Source organism: Pelodiscus sinensis, chromosome 32 (genome assembly GCF_052426305.1).
Source record: "Pelodiscus sinensis isolate ZL-2025 chromosome 32, ASM5242630v1, whole genome shotgun sequence".
NCBI lineage: Eukaryota > Metazoa > Chordata > Testudines > Trionychidae > Pelodiscus > Pelodiscus sinensis.
In genome coordinates this window covers 12577677-12598133 of record NC_143083.1, presented here as the reverse complement: position 1 = coordinate 12598133, position 20457 = coordinate 12577677, and the positions used below count along the sequence as shown (strand labels likewise).

Here is a 20457-nt window from a genome sequence, read left to right as displayed (position 1 = left end):
TGGATCTGTCACCTGGGTGGCTGCTGCAAGTGACACATCCTTCCTCCGAGGTGCCAGTCACTGCGCCCAGTGCTGGAGCAAGACAGGCCTTCCGCTGATGTGGGAGGGTGGCAAGGGAAGGCAGATAATAATAAGTTGGGGGGTACTAATGCTTGGATGCCAATGAGCCCAGATTCCAGATCTCTATTCCATCCCCTTCCCATAATATAAGAACTAGGGGTCACCAAATGAAATGAACAGGCAGCAGGTTTAAAACAAACCAAAGGAAGTTTTTCTTCACGCAGCACACAGCCAACCTGTGGAACTCCTTGCTGGAGGATGTTGTGAGGACCGGGACTTTAACAGGTTTCAAAAAAAGAGCTAGATAAATTCATGGAGGTTAGGCTCATCAATAGCTATTAGCCAGGATGGATAAGGATGCCTCTGTTTGTTAGAAGCTGGGAATAGATGACAGGAGAGGGATCACATGATGATTCCCTGTTCTATTCACTCCCTCTGGGGCACCTGGCACTGGCCACTGTCAGAGGACAGGATACTGGGCGAGATGGACCTTTGGTCTGACCCAGTCAGGCTGTTCTGATGTATATTCTTATGTTCATAGCAATAAAGTAATTCCTGCCATTCCTCTCTGTCAGTTGCTTCTGTTTCCAGCTCCTTGGTGGTGTTCAGATCAATTGTTCTGCCCTCCCTGCTAAGGGGTCGTCTTACGGCTTCTTTTGGGTGCCCTCATTTCTTCACTCCAGTTCATTAACAGCATCCTGGGGGAGTCTGCGTTGGTTTCCAGAGCATGGCCCATATGTGCCCACTGCGTCCTCCTGATGCTAGAGGAGTTGAGCAGCGGATTGGCAATTTCTTGGATCGCTTCGTTAGTAAGTAAGTTTTCCCATCCAATGCCCAAGAGATTTCATAGGCTCTTATTTTTGAACATGTCTGGTTTTCTGGCTACCATTTTGGTAGCTCTTCCACACTCACAGCCAGATGTTAGCTTGGAGGCTACGTGGGAGTTAAAAATCTCTTTACTAATCGCTAATTAAAATCTCCAGTGAAAATCCCTTCTCTCCCCCCTCTATCGTAATCCCTGTATGTTCTTTCTGGGGAATTGCAAAAATGGTGTGGTGCTGTTCTTTCTTTCCTGGATTACAGAGCTTTGCTTACCTATCAAGTGAAGGTAGGTCAGGGCAAATTCCTTCTCCAGCATTTTGCTTCTTTGATCATCTTACTGGATTCTCACAGCTGCATCTCATGCCTCCAATGTGAAACATGCAGGGACCTCACTCCTCAGAAACAACCCCCCTTTCTCTCTCTAACAACCAGCATGGCGGGAATTGCAAATAAGTACCTATGTGATTGCCCAGACAGTGAACCCCATGCAGATCATCCCAGCCTCTGGGAAAATCCACTGAGGGGTGGATCCTGGGTGGAATCAGAATCCTGCAAGACAGTAGCTCTTGAGCAGGGAAGGGCAAAAGGGCCTCAGTGGGCCGGATCCTGGCTCATAGCTATTATGATTTTATCTAGCTTTTTTTTTAACTGTGGCCTTCACAACATCCTGTGGCAAGGAGTTCCACAGGTTGACTGTTGTATGAAGAAATATTCCCTTTTGTTTATATTAAATCTGCTATCTATCAATTTCATTTGGTGACCCCTAGTTCTTGTGTTATGGAAATAAGTAAATAACTTTTCCTTATTTGCTTTCTCCACAACAGATTCTATCATATCCCCCCTTAGTCTCCTCTTTTCTAAAATGAAAAATCTCAGTCTTATTAATCTCTCCTCATATGGCAGCCAATCTGTATCCCTAATCATTGTTGTTGCCCTTTTCTGAATTTTTTCCAATGCCAAGATACCTTTCTTAAGATGAGGGAAACACATCTGCATGCAGCATTTAAGATGTGGGCATGCCATGGATTTATATAGGAGCAATAAGTCTCTGTCTTATTCTCTATCCATTTTTAATTATTCCTAACATTCTGTTTGCTTTTTAGACTGCTGCGGCACATTGAGTGGATATTTTCAAAGAACTATCCACAATGATTCCAAGATCTCTCTCTCTCTTGAGTGGTAATAGCTAATTTAGTCCCCATTGTAAAATTTGTACATATAGTTGGGATTATTTTTTCCAATATGCATTGCTTTGCATTTATCCACATTTAACTTCATCTGCTATTTTGTTGCCCAATCACCTAGTTTTGTAAGATCCTTTTGAAGCTCTTAACAGTCTGCTTTGGTCTTGACTATCTTGAACAGTTTTGTATCATTTGCAGTTTTTGCCACCTTACTGTTAAACAGTTTCTCTAGATCATTTATGAATATGTTGAATAGGATTGGTCCTAGTATGGACAACTGGGGGACATTACTAGTTACCTCTCTCCATTTTGAAAACTGACTCTTTATTCCTACCCTTTGTTTCTTATCTTTTAACCAGTTATCAGTCCATGAGAGGACCTTCCTTTTTATCCCATGAAAACTTACGTTGCTTAAGAGGCTTAGGTGAGGGACCTTGTCAAAGACTTTCTGGAAATCTAAGTACACTATATCCACTGGATCCCCCTTGTCCACATGCTTGTTGACGCCCTCAAAGAATTCTAGTAAATTGATGAGGCATGATTTCCCTTTACAGAAATCATGTTGACTTTTCCCCAACCAATTATGTTCATCCATCTGTCTGACACTTCTGTTCTTTACTATAGTTTCAACCAATTTGCCTGGTACAACAAATTGGTTGTGACCAGTGTTCCCTCTAATTTTTTTCCATATATGTGCAGAACAAATTTTGTTATGTGTACTGTGGCATGAGCAGGTGTGCACCATCAATAGAAACATATACTGCCTGCTGTGGGTGGCATTTGAATCTCTCCTGGGTGGTTGCCCAAGGGCTCAGTTTACTCCAACCCTCTGCCCCATCGTGGGGAAAGTGAGTGAGGATGGGCAAGAAAGGGAGGATGAAGTGAGCAGGGGCAGGGCCAGTGAATACTGGATGTGATTCATGGTGACCCTGGGCATATGGCTGCCATTAAGCCACCCTGAGGTGAGCCATATCAGCTGCTTTCTTCAGACTGAAAGTGTCTTGACTTTGTCAAGCCAGTCAGGTCAGAGCAATGGAGAGTGTGGTCAAACAGGCAACATTGTGTGGTGCGCTGCTACCTACTTGCCTCTGTGTACCATGCTGCTGAAAGCCACCAGTACCCCAGTGATAGGGTTGCCAGGTGTCCAGTATTCAACCCAACAGTCTGGTTTTTGGGCCCTCTGTCCGGTAAAAAATTCAGAAAATACCAGACATGTGCAGTGTCTGATATTTTCTGGTTTTCCGGCTGGGCACCCGACGGAAGCCTGGCGGGGGTGGGAAGAGGGGCAGGGAGGCGGGGCGCGATCGGCGCTGGGAGCCTCTGGTTGCGTCTGATGTCGGCATGATGCCTTGGGGAGGAGGAGAAGCCCCGTCCGTGCCCCTGAGCGCTGTTCAAGCGCGTTGTGGAGCCATAGCCGGACTCGCTCGTCTTTCACCAGGACCGTGTGCGGGACGGGCAGCACCCTGGGATCTGCATGTGCCCGGGTCAGTCCCACTCCCCGCCGGCTGATTCTCTCCCTCTCCCCCCTCCCCGCAACCCCCTTCTGGCCAGCCCTGTTTCCTGCCAGCCAGTTCTCCTCCTCCCGATCTCCCCTGACACCCTGCCCCAATCTTCCCCAGCCAGCCCTGCTGCCCCCGACTTCCCTCCCCCGCCCGTCTCCTCTTCCCAGACAGCCCTGCTCTGCTCCCGGCTGGTCCCTTCCTTCCCTCCTCCTCCCCCCCACCCTGATCAAGTGTGTCCAGTATTTTTTCTGAAGCTACCTGGTATCCCTACCCAGTGATGCCAGCGGCTCAGTGCAAAGAGGAGTCAATAAGTCCCCCAACATGAGGGGGCAGTGATAAGTAAGAAGGATGTGAGCCTCAATGTCCACAAAACTTCTCCCACAACAGCGACGCTACGTCGTGGAGAGGGAATGGGGCGATGGGCAAAACCTCTACCCCAGAATACTGTAATCACCAGAGGTAACTCCCCTGGGACTTTCCCCTTGGCCGTGGTCCATGCCGGGGTGGAAGGAGGCTGTTTCTCCTCGCTCTGAGGGCCCTGATGCACCACTCTCGTGACTTTTTGGAACCCTGACTCCAAGCCGTTGGACCTCAGGAATTAGCCGCACGAGGAGGCTCAGGACCAAACCAGGAAATGCGGTGGGCTCGCCCGAGCCCGTGCGTTTTCGGGGCGGGGGCCTCCCCAAGGGGTAAGCCTGGGTGGAAATGACACCAGGCACCGTGGTAGCCCCGCACAGGTAATTCTAGCCCGCCTGAGGGCAGACGCCAGCCCCCGAAATGTCTGCCCCAGAAAACCCCTGGTTCTCGTAGGGCTGGCAGACAGAAGCACAGTGGGGAGCTGGGGTTTGCGGGAGCCCATGCCTTTGGGGGTGGGGAAGTCACATGCTATGGGGCCACACAGCTGGGGGGGGGGGGTTCCCCCAGGAAGAGGTCGCTCGCTGGCCCTACATGGCAGCGGCCTGCGGAATGAATGCCCCGCTGGGGAAGAGGCGGGAGGGGACAGGAGAAGAGGCGGAACCTTGGTGGCGTAGCTCGGCTTTCCGGGGGGGGCCGTTTGGAGCAACGCACCGACGAACCGGAAGTTGCCTGCTGGCGGGGATTCCGGTCCGGCCTCGGCTTCCGTTACCCTCCCCCTCCCCCGCCGCGATGGAGGAGACCGAGATGCAGCTCAAGGTGAAAAAAGGTAAATGGGGGCGGCTTCCGGTGCGGGTGGGGCGCTGGGGGGGTATCATAGGGGCCCAGGGCAGTGCCTAGCAGTAGAGGGGGGGCAGGGCAGTACCTCGGGGGGGGGGGGTGTCATGTGGCCCCAGGGGAGGGGCGGGGCGGGGGCGGGGAGCCCTGGGGGGGGGGGGTCACAGGACCCCAGTACAGGGATGGGGGGGGTCATGGGGCCCTGGCGCAGTACCTTGGGGGGGTCATAAGGCCCCAGGACAGGACCCTGGGGGGGTCATAGGGCCCCAGTACAGGGATGGGGGGGGTCATGGGGCCCTGGCGCAGTACCTTGGGGGGGTCATAAGGCCCCAGGACAGGACCCTGGGGGGGGTCATAGGGCCCTAGGGCAGGGATGGGGGGGCGTGGGGCCCAACAGTGCAGGGTTCCAGAACAGCAGCCCAAGGGTTATATGGCTCCCGGGCAGTATCCAGGAGTGGGGGGGGGAAGTGGCTATAAGGCCCCTGAGTGTTCTCCCATGGGTGGGATGGAGAGGCAGCTCCCTAGGTGCGCGTAGGGGCCTTGCCTGCCCTCCTGGGTGGTGACACGGCATTCTCTGTGTTGGGGCAGGGCAGTGACGGAGCCTCAGATCAGCTGTGCGGGAAGTGCAATTGTAGGGTGTCTGTGCAGCCTGATGTGGGTGGGTGGGGTGGAAGGACTGTTTATAGCTTCAGGCGTTCCCTGACCACCTCTCGTTTTGTAGGACTGGAAGAAATCTCAATGTTGCGCTTATCAGAAGCACCCGAGGCCTTTTTTTAAGGGGGAAAGGCAATATGTTGTGTTTATTGAAAATACAACTATGAAAAGCAGCGTGTGCATGAACACATGCACCCTCTCTCTGTTACCAGTATGTCATGGCTCAAGTCAGTTTATTAGCCTTTTAGATTGAACATGAGGGAGGAGCCGAGTCTTGTTGATCCCGATTCAAGGCTCCTCTGAGGCTTGGATTGCAGGACCAAACTCAGTCCCATGGAGGAAGCGCCCCATTTTATATACGTAAGATACTATTTGAATTTATGGGTTTTTGCATTGTCATGCTGCAGTCCTTGATGTGTTAATCATGGGGGAATTCCCTGCAGTTATCCTTTGATGTTTATGGTCAGGCAACAATCCTTGATATGTTGCTCTTGGGGGTTTCCCCTCAGTTAATTCTTTGATGTTTATGATCAAGCTTCCCATTGAATCCCATTCTATGATTGTTTATCTCCACCTGTGTCCAAGTTTCATCAAGTACAATGAATGCTTTCTGATCATCTCAAAGTTTCTCATGTCTTTTTGACCATCTTGGCATCTGTGATGGCTTTCACACACATCCTTCAACTATGCACCCATCCTCCACTCACACCAAACAATTTACAGAGAATTTCCTGCTAACCAATTTTGCGGAGCATTTCAGACAGGATTACATTTTAGAAAGGGTTATATAGTCACTGAAGGACACAATTTAGTTTGCAATAGGGGTGTAATAGTATAGTCGATTAACCGATAAGCATAAGCTTATAGGTTAATGCTATAGACTACATGTATTCTCTCCCCTCCCTTCCCCCTACCCCCTTACCAGTCAATTTTTTAGCAGGCTGGCCAGCAATCGGTCTGGGACCTACCCCGCTGCAGCTCTGTATTTAAAGTGTATTAGGAGCCTGGCTCAGTTCTGGCTCATGCTGGGTCCAGGAGCTCAGACCCCACCCAAGACAGGGCCTGCTGCCACCCTGCGCTGCTGCCTCTTTATTAGAGGCAGCAACACAGGGTGACAAGCAGCTGGTCCACGAGGGAAGCTGGTTTTTAAATGAGCTCCCCTTGTGGGCCAGCTCCCACTTTGCACCCCACGCTGCTGCCCCTGATACAAAGGCAGCAGTACGGAGTGGCAGAGGGCTCTTCGGGAGTGAGGCTGCAGCGCACTGGCTGCTGGCCCCACCCTCGGGGACTATAGAATAGTCAACTAACGGATAAGAATTCATGAGGTACTCAACTATTCAATTAACTGATATTTAACATCTCTAGTTTGCAATGCAGACAAAAGGCACAACTTAATTTGTCATGCTAACAAGAAGCAAGACCTTATAGCGAACATTGTCTAATTATGAAAGGTAGCTGGTAGGGTCAAACAGAAGAATTTAGAATGTATAAACAAATCATATAGGACTTACTACCATCATTATACTTGCATTCTTGTACCAACATTAAAATGCTACTTTTTAGCTACATCGAGAGACATCAAATCTATTCATGGCAGGACCAAACGCAATCTAGACCATTCTTGTCTCTGTTCTTCAGATACATTTTTGCTTTTTTTTTTTTAACCCTTCCTAAGCTAAGCTTCCTGCAGCAAGGAGTTCCACAGGCTGTTCCTGTGGCTCATTTAAAGATAATTTTTTGAAAAAGATACATCTTGAAATGTTTGACTTTTTATTTTATGGGACTACCTTGCCCTCTTTCAGTGTATTAAATCCATTACTGTCTGACTTGCTGCAGGTCTGTAGTTAGTAGACAGAGCTTTCACATTGTGACGGCGCGTTGGGGGTTCCCCGTCTCCTGCACCCCGAAATGGCACAAACAGACTTCACCAGCCGGTGGAATTGAGGGTGGTTTATTGCTCCTCCAGCACAGCGCAGCACAGATGTAATCTGGTTATAGGAACTGGGCTAGGATGCCTCAGGCCCCCTTGAGATGGGGGAGACTGGGCCCCTAAACTCCAGCCCCTTCCCCTAGGCTCTCCTCCATGCCCTCCGACAGCCAGCAACCAACTCCCTAACTTCCAGCCCTGCCCCCCAGCCAGGGCAGCATCCACCTTCCTTTGTTCCTCTCCATGGGGGGTGTCTGGCCACTGGTTCAACAAGTTTGGCATTACCTCTGCCTAGTGAGGTTTTCCCTGCTGGGTCTTGCTCCAGACAGCAGGGGTCACCACAGCCCAGCAAGTACCCCCACTACGTCACACACATGTGAATTAAAACAAGAGGATTTGGTTAAAATAATCCCACAGGGTTTTTTGCTATTGGTTTAGCTGCACCAGTGCAGATTAGGGATGTCATAGTGCAGCCTGTACTTATCGGTTAATCTTCTTGATTACACACATTCCTTCCCACCCTTGCTGCCTCTGTGTCAGAGGCAGCAAGTGCGGGGAGGAGGGAGCCAGTACACGTGGGAAAGCTGGCTTTCAAACCAGCTCCCCACATATATTGGCTCTCACAAGCTGATCCCCCTCCCCGCACTGCCATTTTCTATCAGAGGCAGCAGCAGGAGGGGAGGTGGGAGTTGATAGGCGTGGAAAGCTAGTTTTTAAGCCAGCTCTCCTCACATGCTGGCTCCACAGAGCCACCTGCCTCCCACAGAGGCAGTGAGGGGGGAGCTGCCTCCCCCTCACACTGCTGCCTGTATCAGAGGCAGCAGCGTGGGGGAAAGGCAGGCTGCCACAGAGCAGCCTCTGTCTGCAGCGGGGTCATGGAATGTCAAGCATTGGGTCTCGTTGCTGCAGGCGGGATCAGGTGACCAGTGGGAGGACGGGGGCTAAAGCAGGAACCTGCCTGTCCTGGCACTGCAGACTGCGCTGTGCCCTAGAAGTGGCTGACAACTGGCCCATCTCCTGGGTTGGGGGGAGAGAACTCAGGGCTCTGCGCACTACCCCTGCCCTGAGCACTCCTATTGGCTAGGAACTTGCTGCTGGCTGCTTCTGGGGCACAGCAGGGTCTACGGTGCCAGGAGAGGCAGGAAGCTGCCTTAGCCCCCTCGCTGCACCGCTGACCAGGAGCCACTCAAGGTCAGCCCCTCCTGCCCCAGCCCTGACCTCTAATCAGATTATGTTGGGTTACAGGCATCAGCAATTTTCCTTAACTGGGTCATGAGAAAAAAATGTTTGAAAACCGCTGGCGTAGAACATTGGGGGGATATCAGTGGGGGAAGGGTTCCTAAAGGAATTGTGCTATTAGGAGGAAGCAAGAGGAGTTGGTTTGCTCCAAGCATGGGGCTCTTGCTACATTTCAAAAGCAGAAGCTCATCAATTGGAATTGGCACAAGTGGGGACTGCTTCAGTCTTGGCTCATGCCATTTCCCCGCTGTGCCTCTGCCTCTCCTGCCCCCTGCGGAGACGGTGCTGGGCCGGATCCCCCCAGCGCTGGCTCCTACTCCCCTGCTCCTTGCTGCCTCTCGCCGATAGAGGCAGCTGGGGGGGGGGGAGTGACTAGTAATAAGTGCTTATCGGATGGTCGACTAGTCACTTACATCCCTACCAGAGCCATGTTCATACAATGGGTTTGTCACACCAGCTGCGTGCTGCTTTGTTCACGGTGTACTCTGTTAGGAGTCCAGTAGGGGCTGTTGGGATGTACGGAGCTGAGTTGGGTGAGCAGCCGGAAAGAACCTCAAACCCTAGGTCAGTCTGGATTTCTGAGTTGTTAGTAGCTCCTTCTCTGCCGTTAGCTCCCGGCTCGCTCGGGCGCAGGAACAAAAGCTAATTTTCAAGATTGTTTTTTGGCTTTGCTAATCTGCTGGCTTGGCTAAGGTGCCCCAGAGTCTGTTCAAAGATGTTACTGCTCCCAGAGAAGCCCCACAGCATCTTGATCTTACAGGACCGCAGGTGACCTCCCCGAAGGATCTATGGCTAGTAAACCTGCCAGAGTCAGCCCGTTCCTGAGCCCCAGAGAGTACAGTAAACCCTGCTGCTGTTCTGTGAGCCAGGGTTGGGGAAGGGGAGAGAGATTCCGAACACAAATCTGTGCTTAGCTTGATTTTGCTTTAATGTACCTGCTGATAGGCTAGATAGACACAACAAAGGGTTTGGAGCTTTGCCACCTTCTTGTTCATTCCTTTTGAAATAATGCAGCTGTTTTGTTTATTTTAGTGACAGACAAGTTCACGGAGAGCATGTACATCCTAGCCAACGAGCCATCTGTGGCGCTGTACCGACTGCAGGAGCATGTCCGGCGCTCCCTTCCGGAGCTAGCACAGCACAAGGTGAGAGCCCGTTTGGGGTCAGGAGTCCAGGGCTGGCAGGAGCGGGCTACAAGCTGCCGCTCTCCCCAGGACACTAGTGCCACTTTTTTTGAGGTGGGAGCGAGCAGGGGTGGTAATCGAGGCAGGGTGGGAGTATTGGTGAATGGTTGGAGCAAAGGGGTTGGGAGCCAGCGCTCCTGGGTTCTGTCGTTGGATCTGCCATTGAATTGTTCCGTGACTTGGGAGAGTCATAGAATCATAGGACTGGAAGGGACCTCGAGAGGTCATCGAGTCCAGCCCCCCGCCCTCAAGGCAGGACCAAGTGCCGTCTGCACCATCCCTGACAGATGTCTATCTAACCTGTTCTTAAATATCTCCAGAGAGGGAGATTCCACCACCTCCCTTGGCAATTTATTCCAATATTTGACCACTCTGACAGTTAGGAATTTTTTCCTAATGTCCAATCTAAACCTCCCCTGCTGCACTTTAAGCCCAGGGAGTCGCTGCTCCCTGCCTCAGTTTCCCCATCTGTACAATTGAGATGGTAAGACTGGCCTGCGATGAAACTTATCTAATGCTTGTAAAGCACGTTGGGACCATCAGATGAAAGGACCCCCAGAAGGGCAGAGCAGAGTGACTTAATAAGCAGCATCAGATAGTTGCTGGCAGTCGTAGATCCCAAATGGCTAGAACCCCCTGCTTTTGGTTGACCTTCAAGCTCCTAGTTGCTTCTGGGCTCCCAGAATGAAAAAGACTTTGCTGCTGGCCAAGGCCTTCTAGTGGCTGCATTTTTCCTGCCAGGTAGGCACCTAGCCTAGAGCACTGTGTTGGGTTGTGAGTCTTTGCTCCCTGGACCAGTGAAGGCTGGGGGTGGTCTGAGAGTGATACGGTTTCCCCCATGTCATTTTGAATCGAGAAGTGAAATGCCTTTTTCATGCACTGTGACATGCAGTGTAGGGCTATGTCTACACTAGCGCGATCTCGTGCCAGAAATATGCAAATGAGGCTAAGCGTGGACTATCGCCGAGCCTCATTTGTATATCTGAGCCGCCATTTTTGCAGAAGAGGCTCTTGCGCCAGAAGGAGCCTCTACACTGCCCCTTCTTCTGCAAGAAAAACCCTCTTGTGCCATGCTGTTATTCCTGAACATAATCAGCGTAACGACATTGCACAAGAGGGTTTTTCTTGCGCAAGAAGGGGCAGTGTAGACACTCCTTCTGGCCCAAGAGGCTCTTCTGCAAAAGGCGGCTCATTAGATATGCAAATGAGGCTTGGCGATATTCCACACTTAGCCTCATTTGCATATTTCTAGTGCAAGATCGCGCCAGTGTAGACATAGCCCAGGAGTCTGACTGCCACCCCTTCGCTCTGACCACTAGGCATCAGCCCCTTTGTTCTATACATGGAGACAAAGGAAAATGCGCTACCTGCCTTGGCTGGGGAGAGAGATGATCAGTCCCATTTCCCCTGGCTGCACCGGAAGATGCTTTTATTACATAAACTATGGGGAGAGAAACAAGCAAGAAGAGCCCACCAGAGGCATAGGACTCTAATAAATTGCCGCCCGCAGCTGTGCTTCCGTTTGCCTCCAAAGCCCGGCATGCTGACACTTTGATGCTAGCCTGGCTGTCCTCCCCTCGTTTCTGCCAGTCAGGATTCATTAGGAGTGATGCCTCATGAATAGATTACGGTTCCATGTCTATGCTAATGCACTGTCAGTCCTCATTTTTCACCTTTGCTTTACAGCCGTAGTTTCCAAATGAACCAGGATGGGGGCACTTTATTATTCACTTATTTATTAACGATGCGTATGCATGTCTGTGTGTGAGCGGAGCTGTGTAGGTATGTGTCGTGCAACATTGAGCTGGTCCCTTCACCAGGACGCGGGGGACAGGTTTCTAATACAATCCCCGAACTGTCATTTGCCTTGATTTAATCAGAATGGGCCTGGTTTCAGAGAGTCTGAGCAAAAGAAAATTGAGCAGCTGGCAAGACAGCCGTGCAGAGAGTCTCAGGCACCGGCATTGACTAGTTTGTGCTAGGGCAGGAAGGGGACCCTAAACCCTGGTGGGGAGGACAGTGGGATGAAAGCCTGAGAGACAGTTCATCGTGTTAGGCAGTGGGGGTGAGAAGTGTTGCGGGGGAGTCTCCTAAATCTTTTATTAACTCATTTGTCTCAGCTAAGCAGGGTGGTCTCCATGATTATCCTCGAAAGTGCAGGTCCTCTCTGGAGGCAGCTCGAGTTCTCGGTTGTAGTTTCTTGCTGTGCCTGTTCGTTTCTGCCATAGTGGCTGTCTTTTCACTTTCCCCCTACACAAAGGAGACTGTCACCTCGTCAGATTTCAGTCACCCAGCGGGCCTTATTCCTATTGCTGTCTGTGCTTGTGCCAGCGAAAAGCGTTCACATGCGTCGACTCGTGGCTTAATCCCTGCCCTGCACTGGCACCCAGACCTGACTCAGGAGTGACTTTTGCCTGACAAGGGAGGAAAATAATTTCCCTCGTACTCCACTTCTTTGCTCTCTGCTGGCCAGGATAGAATAAGGTGGGCATGGCCCCAAAGGGAGCGTTCACTGGCTAGATGTGCAGAGTGGTGTTGAGTAGGGGCAATGGAACACCAGGGTGGAACCTGGTCTGCTTAGAAAAGACAGGACCGAGGGGGGGATATGATAGATCTCTCTAAAATCATGAGGGTGGGAAGGAAGTGACTAGGGAAGTGGAATTGCCCCCTTCCCGTACCATGAGAACTACGGGTCACCTGACAACGTTACTAGGCAGACAGTTTAAAACAAATGGAAGTATTTCTTCCCATGATCACACAGTCAGCTGGTGGAACTCCTTGCCGGGGGGGTGTTGTGAAAGCCAAAAGTATGACTGGGTTCAGAGAAGAATGAGATGAATACAGGTGTGGCCGGGTCTCCTGGCCAGCAGGGTGGCCTAGTGTTAGGTCCCGGAGTTAGCTGGTGGTAAAGGGGTGTAGGACCCCTGCTGCTGGGGCCCCGGGCCTAGGAATTTTGGCCTCTTATCTGAGTCTAAGTTCTTAAGTTTGGGGCATGGCCCTGAGAGTCCAATTTCCCCCTCCTCAGGGCGGGTTCCTCGTAGGTTCTCCCCCTTTGCGCCAGTGGGAGTGGTCGGAGGCTCACCTGCCCCTGAGGCTGACCCAGTGGATGGCTGTGGCCCTGTAGACAGCAGAATCAGCTCCTGTCTCTTCGCTGGTCAGGCCCTAACTGAGCCAGGTTCCTCTCTTTTATCCTCCCTCCGGGCCTGGCATTGGCTGCAGGTAAAACAGGGCGGGGCTAATTGTAAAAAAAAAAAAAAAAAGGCTTTGTTTAACCCCTTCACTGCCAGGTCCCCCTCTCACTCCCTCACAACAGGAAGGATAGGTCGGTCAATAGCTAGTAGCCAGGATAGTCGGGGACACAGCCTCATGCTCCCAGTGTCCTTAACCCTTCAGCTGCGTGAAACCGGGACTGGATGATGGGCTGTGTCACTTGATAATTGACCCGTTCTCCCTCTGAAGCTTCTGGAACTGGCTGCTGTCAAGCAGAAGACCAGGTGCTGGGCTAGATGAACCATTGATCCGACCCATTCATGTCTCGTAGGGTATGTCTACTAGGGATGTTAGCGTATAGTTGTGTAAATTTTTAACCGAAAAGCCTGGGTCAGGTTGTCTCTTCTGTTCTTAAGTTTGTTCTTGTTCGGTGAGTTTCAAGTGATGCTGTTTCAAACACCAAAGGCCTGGCCATCATTGTTCTGAAAGCTTTAAATTAGGTCCAGATGGATTCTTTCCGAGGCTCTGCTAGGGCCTGTTGGACAGAGAAATTTGCACTTGCTGAGGGTGAGAGGCAGGCCTTGCTCCATGGAGGGACTACCCGGTTTTGTCGAACGACAAACCTCCATGGCTTAGGCACAGAGTAGGAAAGGTAACTTGACCAAGGTCATACAATACGCCACAGGCAGAGCTGGGAATAGAACCCAGGTGCTCTGAGTCTGAGTCCAATGGACTAGCCACTGCGCCATGCTCTTGCTAAAGAAATCGATTGGTTGATTTAATTACTTACATGAAAAGTGTTTTCTTGCCTCGACACACAAGAACCACACATCAGAGACAAAAGTGAAACTGACCCACCTGGTTTTACTTTCCAAATTCACGGAAAGAAAATAAATACAACTTAAATGGTAGAAAGGAAATTAGACCTTGAAAAACTATTTATCTCAATCTAGCAGATCATGTTTTCAGCCACAATGATACAGATACTGGGTAAAACGTGGTTTGTATCTTGACCGAATCTCTTGAGATGATTTGAGTGAGATCTCAGCTGTGGCAGTGGCCTGTGGTTGTGAATAACGCTCTTGTATGCAGAACTGACTTAGACTGAAAAGTCCTGCTTCCTTTTCAGTTGAACTCCTACCCTTCTGCTGCATCTTCAGCCCCCAACTTTCTCAATTGTCTGTGGATCTCCCATGGAACAGACTGAGGAATTCACTCCCAAAGGAAGCAATGAAAGTGGGCTCTTTTAGAACTCAACTGGATAAAACGCTAGAAAATCTCTTGTCAGAGAAAACCCTGTTCGGGTGCAGAGGTGGGCTAGATGGAACGTCATAGGCCTTGTCTCGTTCCAGATGGTTCTCTGGAGATACGGCCTTCGAGATTCCCCGAGCGTTTATACAGGAACAAACTGATTTGGGAAGAAGGGTTGGCACTGGGAGAAGGTCACCTCTGTGACTTCCATCGATTTGATTAAAAATAATCTTTAATACTTTCATCCATCTCAAGCACTGCAGACAGATTTAACGCCTCACTGATAAGATCCAGTGAGATGCAGGGCCCAGGTTGCCTCCTTGTGTCTGAGCTAGATTGCTAAGCTCTGCTCAAAGCTGCCTTTTTGGATTTCCCCTGATCTTTCAGGGATGTAGAACTTCTCATTAATTTACTGCTGAACGGCCACAATTCATCATTAGCGGTGTTGCATATCATTAGCTGGCGGTAGCTATTATACCGCGTGCGAGGAATTGCCCTGGGAATTCTGAGAGGACAGAGTGAAAAGATTAAAAAGGCAGGCGCACGGTGGAAAGGCTCTTTCTTAATTAAGAACATGGACGCCCCAGGAAGCGGTGAGGATGCTGGGAACAGACGTCGTGGCCTGGCATCATAGACAGGAACGTTGGCAATCTAGTGCTAGGTAAAGTTAGAACCAAAGCAAAGCTGCTCTCTGGAGAGATGTAACTTTGTGATCTACCTCCACCCATCCCCCTGCCGTCTGTCTCAGCCCAGCTATCCAGCTGTGGGACCCCTGTCCCTTTTACTCGGTGGGCTCTCGCGAGTAACTAGAGCAGAGCTGAGCAAAGCAGCATGGAGCCAGATTAGAACTTGAATTGAAAATCGTCCTGGAGCACCTATGTGCTGGAGAAACAGTGTTGGGGTTCCATGTACCGGGGTCCTCTTTAGGGATGTTACATTTCGATCAATCAGCTAATTGAGTAGTCGATGGCATTTCCCTTGATTAGTCGATAAGCGGTGGGGTGGGGCGCTCACTATCCCAGCTGCGCCTCTGCCTTTTAAATGTAGTAAGAGCCGCCTATGGCTCTTACTACATTTAAAAGGCAGAGGTGCAGCAGGAAACCCTGGGAGAGCGGGGTCTGCCTGAGTCCCCACTTGCCCCAGGTTCCCGAGGGGCTCTTGCTCCATTTCAAGAGCAGAGGCACAGCAGTTGGATTGGCTCACACCGTTTCCCGCTGTGCCTCTGCTTCCCCTGCTACCACCTTCCCCGGCTTTTAAGCCAACTCCCCCCAGCACCTGCTTCTGCTCTCACCCTCCCTTCCTGCCTCTGTATCAGAGGCAGCAAGGGGATGGGGGGAGTGGCTACTCGACTCGACTACTTGGTAAGCCTGTCGGGTAGTCGACTAGTCACTTACATCCCTAGTCCTCTTCCCTTTGAGTCAGCAGTGAGCCACTGTGCCAGAGTGGTGCGAGGCAAGGCAGTGCTGGGTCAGAACCATTGTGAGCACTAGTGATCATTAACAATCCCCTGGCACTGTTTGCAACAGCAGGCAGCTTTGGGGTTCCGTTTTCAAAGCTGTCGAAATGACTTAGGCACTTGTGTTCGTGTTAGCTGCAAAGCTTACAAATTCTGGCCAAATTGAAGCTTGGATCATTTCAACCTCTCCCTTGTCCTAAGTTCACTGGCCTTTTTACTGAGCTTTGGCTTTTTCACTTCCTGCTCTTAGCTGTTCCACAGTGTTGCTGTGTGTTCTCACGTCCCACCTAGGAAGGTAAAGGGTTATCCGGTTACCCAGCAAGCGTTGCCTTATCGGCAACGCTTACTGGGGTAGCCAGTTTACTGTCGCCCGGCCTGGCCAGAGCCACTCCCCGCTTGCCATGCGCTGTGGGCAGAGGGCTGCTCCAGCCCTGCCAGGCCCACCGTGCCATCCCACAGGCAGGGGGCGCTCTGGCCTGGCCAGAACAGCTCCCCATCTGTGGCGTGGTGCAGTGTGGGACATGGCAGGCTTGTTAACTAGTTAAACATGTGGTTTAACTGGTTAACACTTTAAAGAGGCGTTTACATTCCTAGTCCCCCGCCCCCAGAGTTGCTGCTGATCAGATTTGCATGAAGTGATCCTGTGCATCGTGTGTGTAGCATTTACTGAGCCCTTGAGATGACAGGTACGTGCATTATTACTATTAGCTGTATTAGTCACTGCTAATGCTCTGGCTCCCCGTGCACTGAGATTTCTAAGCAGACTGGAAGAGTAAAAATGTTCACCAGGGCAGTTCCTCTGAGATTCCCGAATTGTGAAAGAAGCTGATTGCCTGCTTTCCTCGTGGGACTCTGGGTTGGACTTGATTGGGAGTGGGTCAGCTCTGACCCGCTAGTCATGTGGGTGCACCCAGGTGGAATGCTTTAGGACTTCCAGATGATCAATAGCATTTGCATTAGCATCTCATCAGCATGCCTCTGCCTCCCCTTGATTCTCAGCTGTGTCATGGATGTAGCCGCAGCCAAGGGAAAGTTTGCCAGACTCTGCAAAGTGTTTCGCTCCAGGTGCCAGCTCCTTGTTCAAACAAAACCAAGTGCAGTCTTTTAAAAATGTTGGAGGAGTCTGAGTATAGCTCTCGGGAAAAGCCTCCTATGATGGCTTGGCCTCATAGGTGAACTCTCATTGTGGTTCCCAGCAAAAAGCAGCAGAGCCCAAAGGTTGAAGTGATGTTGGGAATGTAAGCGACTAGTCAACTAGTTACTCGACTAGTCACTTTCCTTCCCCCCCACCTCTTCTGTCTCTATCAGAGAGAGGCAGCAAGGCGGGGGGAGCAGGAGCCAGTGCTGGGGGGAGTCGGCTTAAAAGCTGGTTCCCCCAGCACCATCTCCGTGGGGGATGAGCAGGGAACTAGCGGTGCTTCTGCCTTTGAAATGTAGCAAGAGTGGGGCTCTTGCTACATTTCAAAAGCAGAAGCGCCAGAGGGCCAGCGGGGGACTCAAGCGGCTCCCTGCTCCCAGCTTCTGAAATGTACAAGAGCCTCGTGTGGTTCTTGTACATTTCAAAAGCAAAGCCTGTGGGGAGAAGGGGGCCAGCTCACCCTGTGCTTCCCATGGCACTTCCTCCTTTGAAATGTAGCAAGAGGCGGCGGGACTCTTGCTACATTTCAAAGGCAGAGGCGCCCTTATCGACTGATTAAACGCCGACAATTCCATCGACAATTCGGTCAGTTGTTTAATCTAAATGTAACATCCTTAGTGATGTGGGATTCCTTTTATTAATGGCACAAAAATCAGCCTCGAATTGGGCCTGTCTGCTGTCAGTTACAGCTAAAAAAATTGAGAACTTGAGGCTGCATGAGACAGGGGGACACGGGACTCTAAGAGGAAGATGCCATCTGGCTGTCAGATGAATTGATGCGGAGCCAGATTTAAGATCTATGCCTTTGGTGTAAGCATGGTGTGTGTTGCTGGCTGAGCCGTGCATTTCCAGTCGAGCCTCGCTAAGGATATATTATCTTACCAGCGCTATTGCACTTTACAAACGAAGGAAAACGGCATTTTGCACAGAGGGAAACACGCCTAGAGAGTTAAATGACTTGCCTGAGATCACCCAGCATGTCAGTAGCACAGCTGGGAGCAGAACTGCCAGCCTGCTGCTCCAACCACTGACCTGCCATGTCTCCCGGCTAGACCCAAGTGGCCTTTTCTTCAAGCGTTACATATGCTCGTGCGTCATGTCTGTATTTGTTACTCGTGACTGCGTGACGTGGGTGGTGTGTCGGTCTCCTGCATAGGGATGCCTTCGCGTTTCCTGACAAGAAGTGTCATTCCGCATTCCTTGTGATCTGCCTTTCAGGCTGACATGCAGAGCTGGGAGGAGCAAAGTCAAGGAGCCATCTATACGGTGGAGTACGCCTGCAGGTACAGGAGGGTGCTGGGAGAGCTTTGAAATTTGCCCCTCTCTGGGGCGGCAGCCCTCCCTTTTTAAAACCGATGGTATATCAACGGGGCTGCCGAGGAGACCCAGTTCATTGTTCTGCTGGTGTTTCTCTGTCCCCCCCCTTCCCCGCATTCTGGTGATTTCGCAGCGTAGACCCAGTTTGCACCCCCATTGAAAGCGCCCTACAGCTCACAGAGTTGGGCCCGTTCCCACTTGCTAGTGATGAGAAGCCACGTTGGTTATTTTCAGGCTCAGTCGGTTAGATCAATGATTCTGCCGTTGCAGGGAGAGGGTCTATTTTAGGAACTAACGGTAGCTCCTATTTTCAAACCAGCCAGGCACCAGCACACAGAGCTCCTCCTTTAAAGGGGGCCTGCCTTCCTGAGCGCTGAGCACCCTTGATTCTTACAGGCGTTAATGGGAGCGGTGGGTGTTCAGCACCTCTCCAAACCCAGACCCTACCCGTTAGAAGCCTTGGTATGGATTCAGGAGCCTCTAGGCACCTCGACTTGGATATTTGGGCCTCGGATTTAAAACCCAGCCAGCCCCAAGCCCTTCTGTTCCTGGCTGTTGCTTGGCTGGTCTCCTGCACAAGTTCCTGTAAGAGCTTCCGGCCTCCCCATTCCAATAGCACGAGGTCCAGTTGATCCTCCCCGGGGGAGCCAGTCACCTCATTGCAAAGTCGGGTGTCACGTAGCAGAAATCAGCATGGTGGCAGCTAGGGTTGTGAACAACTAGTCGACTAGTTGCTTCCCCCCCCCCCATCCCTTGCTGCCTCTATCAGAAAGAGGCAGCAAGGGGGGGAAGTGGAGGGGGCTTGAAAGTGGCAGCACCACATGCAACCTGGGGCCAGACCCTGGGCTCCACTCAGCGCTGCCGCTTTGAAATGCCGCGTGCAGCCCAGGGCCAGCTGGGGACTCCCCCACTGACCCCGGGCTCCATGCAGCGCTACTGCTTTGAAACGCCATGTGCAGCCTGGGGACTTCTCCACTGATCCCGGGCTCCATGCAGCCCTGCTGCTTTGAAACGCCACGTCCAGTCCAGGGCCAGCTGAGGACTCCTCCACTGATCCTGGGCTCCATGCGGCCCTGCCACTTTGAAATGCTGCATCCAGCCTGGGGCCAGCTGGAGACTCCCGCACTGACCCTGGGCGCCATGCCGCTTTGAAACGCCGCGGGGAGCACGGGGCCAGCAGGGGACTGCCTGAGTCGTCCGCTGACCCCGTATTCCCCGCAACACTTTCACCTTTGAAGTGTCACAACGGCCCTGGGGTTGTTGCTGCACTCCAAAGGCGGAGGCACCCTTATTGACCAATCGAATAGTCGATGCAAATTGCATCGACTATTCAATTAGCCGATTCATGTAAATTTAACATCCCTCATGGCAGATCGCACTTGCTTGGCACTGGAGTAGGTGCAGGGCTGTGATAAACTGAGCCCACGACTGGCCCCATCTCAGCAGAAAGCCCGAAACCTGGAGGGGCAGCTGGGAGTGGGGGCAGTCAGGTGGGAGGCACGCTGACAGCAGGCGTGGCTCTCTGAAGCGTGACTGCCCACTCCAGTTCTTTTTGTTCAGTGGCATGCACCCTTTCTTCCCCCGCCATTGGGGGCAATACAGACCTGCCAGTGTCTCCCCAGAAACCCACGCCTTAGCTAGTGCCTGAACACGCAAAATGCCACGGGCAGCTGTAACTCCCTCTCCACTGTCCCCTCGCCGGGCTGCATGTATCTTCTAAACCAGCGAAGCCATCGAAGGTACTAACTGCGTCCCCTGCTCCCCCTGGTCTGTTTCAGCGCCATAAAGAACATGATGGACAGCAGCGTGTATTTCGAGAGCATCGACAGGCTGCTCAGGCATGTCATCGCCATGAAGGATCAAATGAATTCCGCTCAGGGCCGCAGATAGCTCAGGAGTCTGACACTCTGAATTCTGATAACCGCCCTGCCTATTTATAGGAACGCCTCCTCTGACTGCTGGAAGCATCGCTGACTGTAAAGCAGCAAGCTACGGACGAGCCGAGCAGTTACACCCGTACCGTGACTTACAAAGATAAGCGCCTTGCCTGGCGTCATGAAACTGTGGCTCCTTTTCCTTTGGGGAGAAAACCCTCTTGTGTACAATGTTTCCTGCAACGCAACTTATTTCTCTGCCCTTAAAAAAAGGGAGAGATCTCTTTGGCTAACGTGTCGCATTGTGGGGCAGGGTTCAATACACCTGTAGCCTTGCTCAGACCATGGTAATAAATTAATGTTGTCATGCTGAGGAAATGAGTGTATGAGGAAGCAGGGACGCTGCGTGGATCGGATAGCGTCTGCTTGGTCATTTGCGGGGCTCTGT

The 20457-nt window shown here is 51.5% G+C and overlaps 1 protein-coding gene across 1 annotated transcript; it reads left to right on the top strand.

Annotated features, from left to right (window-relative positions):
- The first annotated feature begins 4593 nt into the window (after positions 1-4593).
- On the top strand, positions 4594-20387 carry BORCS8 (BLOC-1 related complex subunit 8). The gene is made up of 4 exons (XM_075902840.2): positions 4594-4751; positions 9612-9724; positions 18037-18101; positions 19914-20387. The coding sequence occupies exons 1-4, from the start codon at positions 4715-4717 to the stop codon at positions 20023-20025; spliced, it is 327 nt and encodes a 108-aa protein (XP_075758955.1). The 5' UTR covers positions 4594-4714; the 3' UTR covers positions 20026-20387.
- The last annotated feature ends 70 nt before the right edge of the window (positions 20388-20457 follow it).

Bases quoted from the DNA above. Each gene is read 5' to 3' on its own strand.
- BORCS8 (XM_075902840.2), top strand. From the start codon at position 4,715: ATGGAGGAGACCGAGATGCAGCTCAAGGTGAAAAAAG. The intron at 9,725-18,036 runs GTGAGAGCCCGT...TCTGCCTTTCAG, and splicing joins CGGAGCTAGCACAGCACAAG to GCTGACATGCAGAGCTGGGA. The intron at 18,102-19,913 runs GTACAGGAGGGT...GGTCTGTTTCAG, and splicing joins ACGGTGGAGTACGCCTGCAG to CGCCATAAAGAACATGATGG.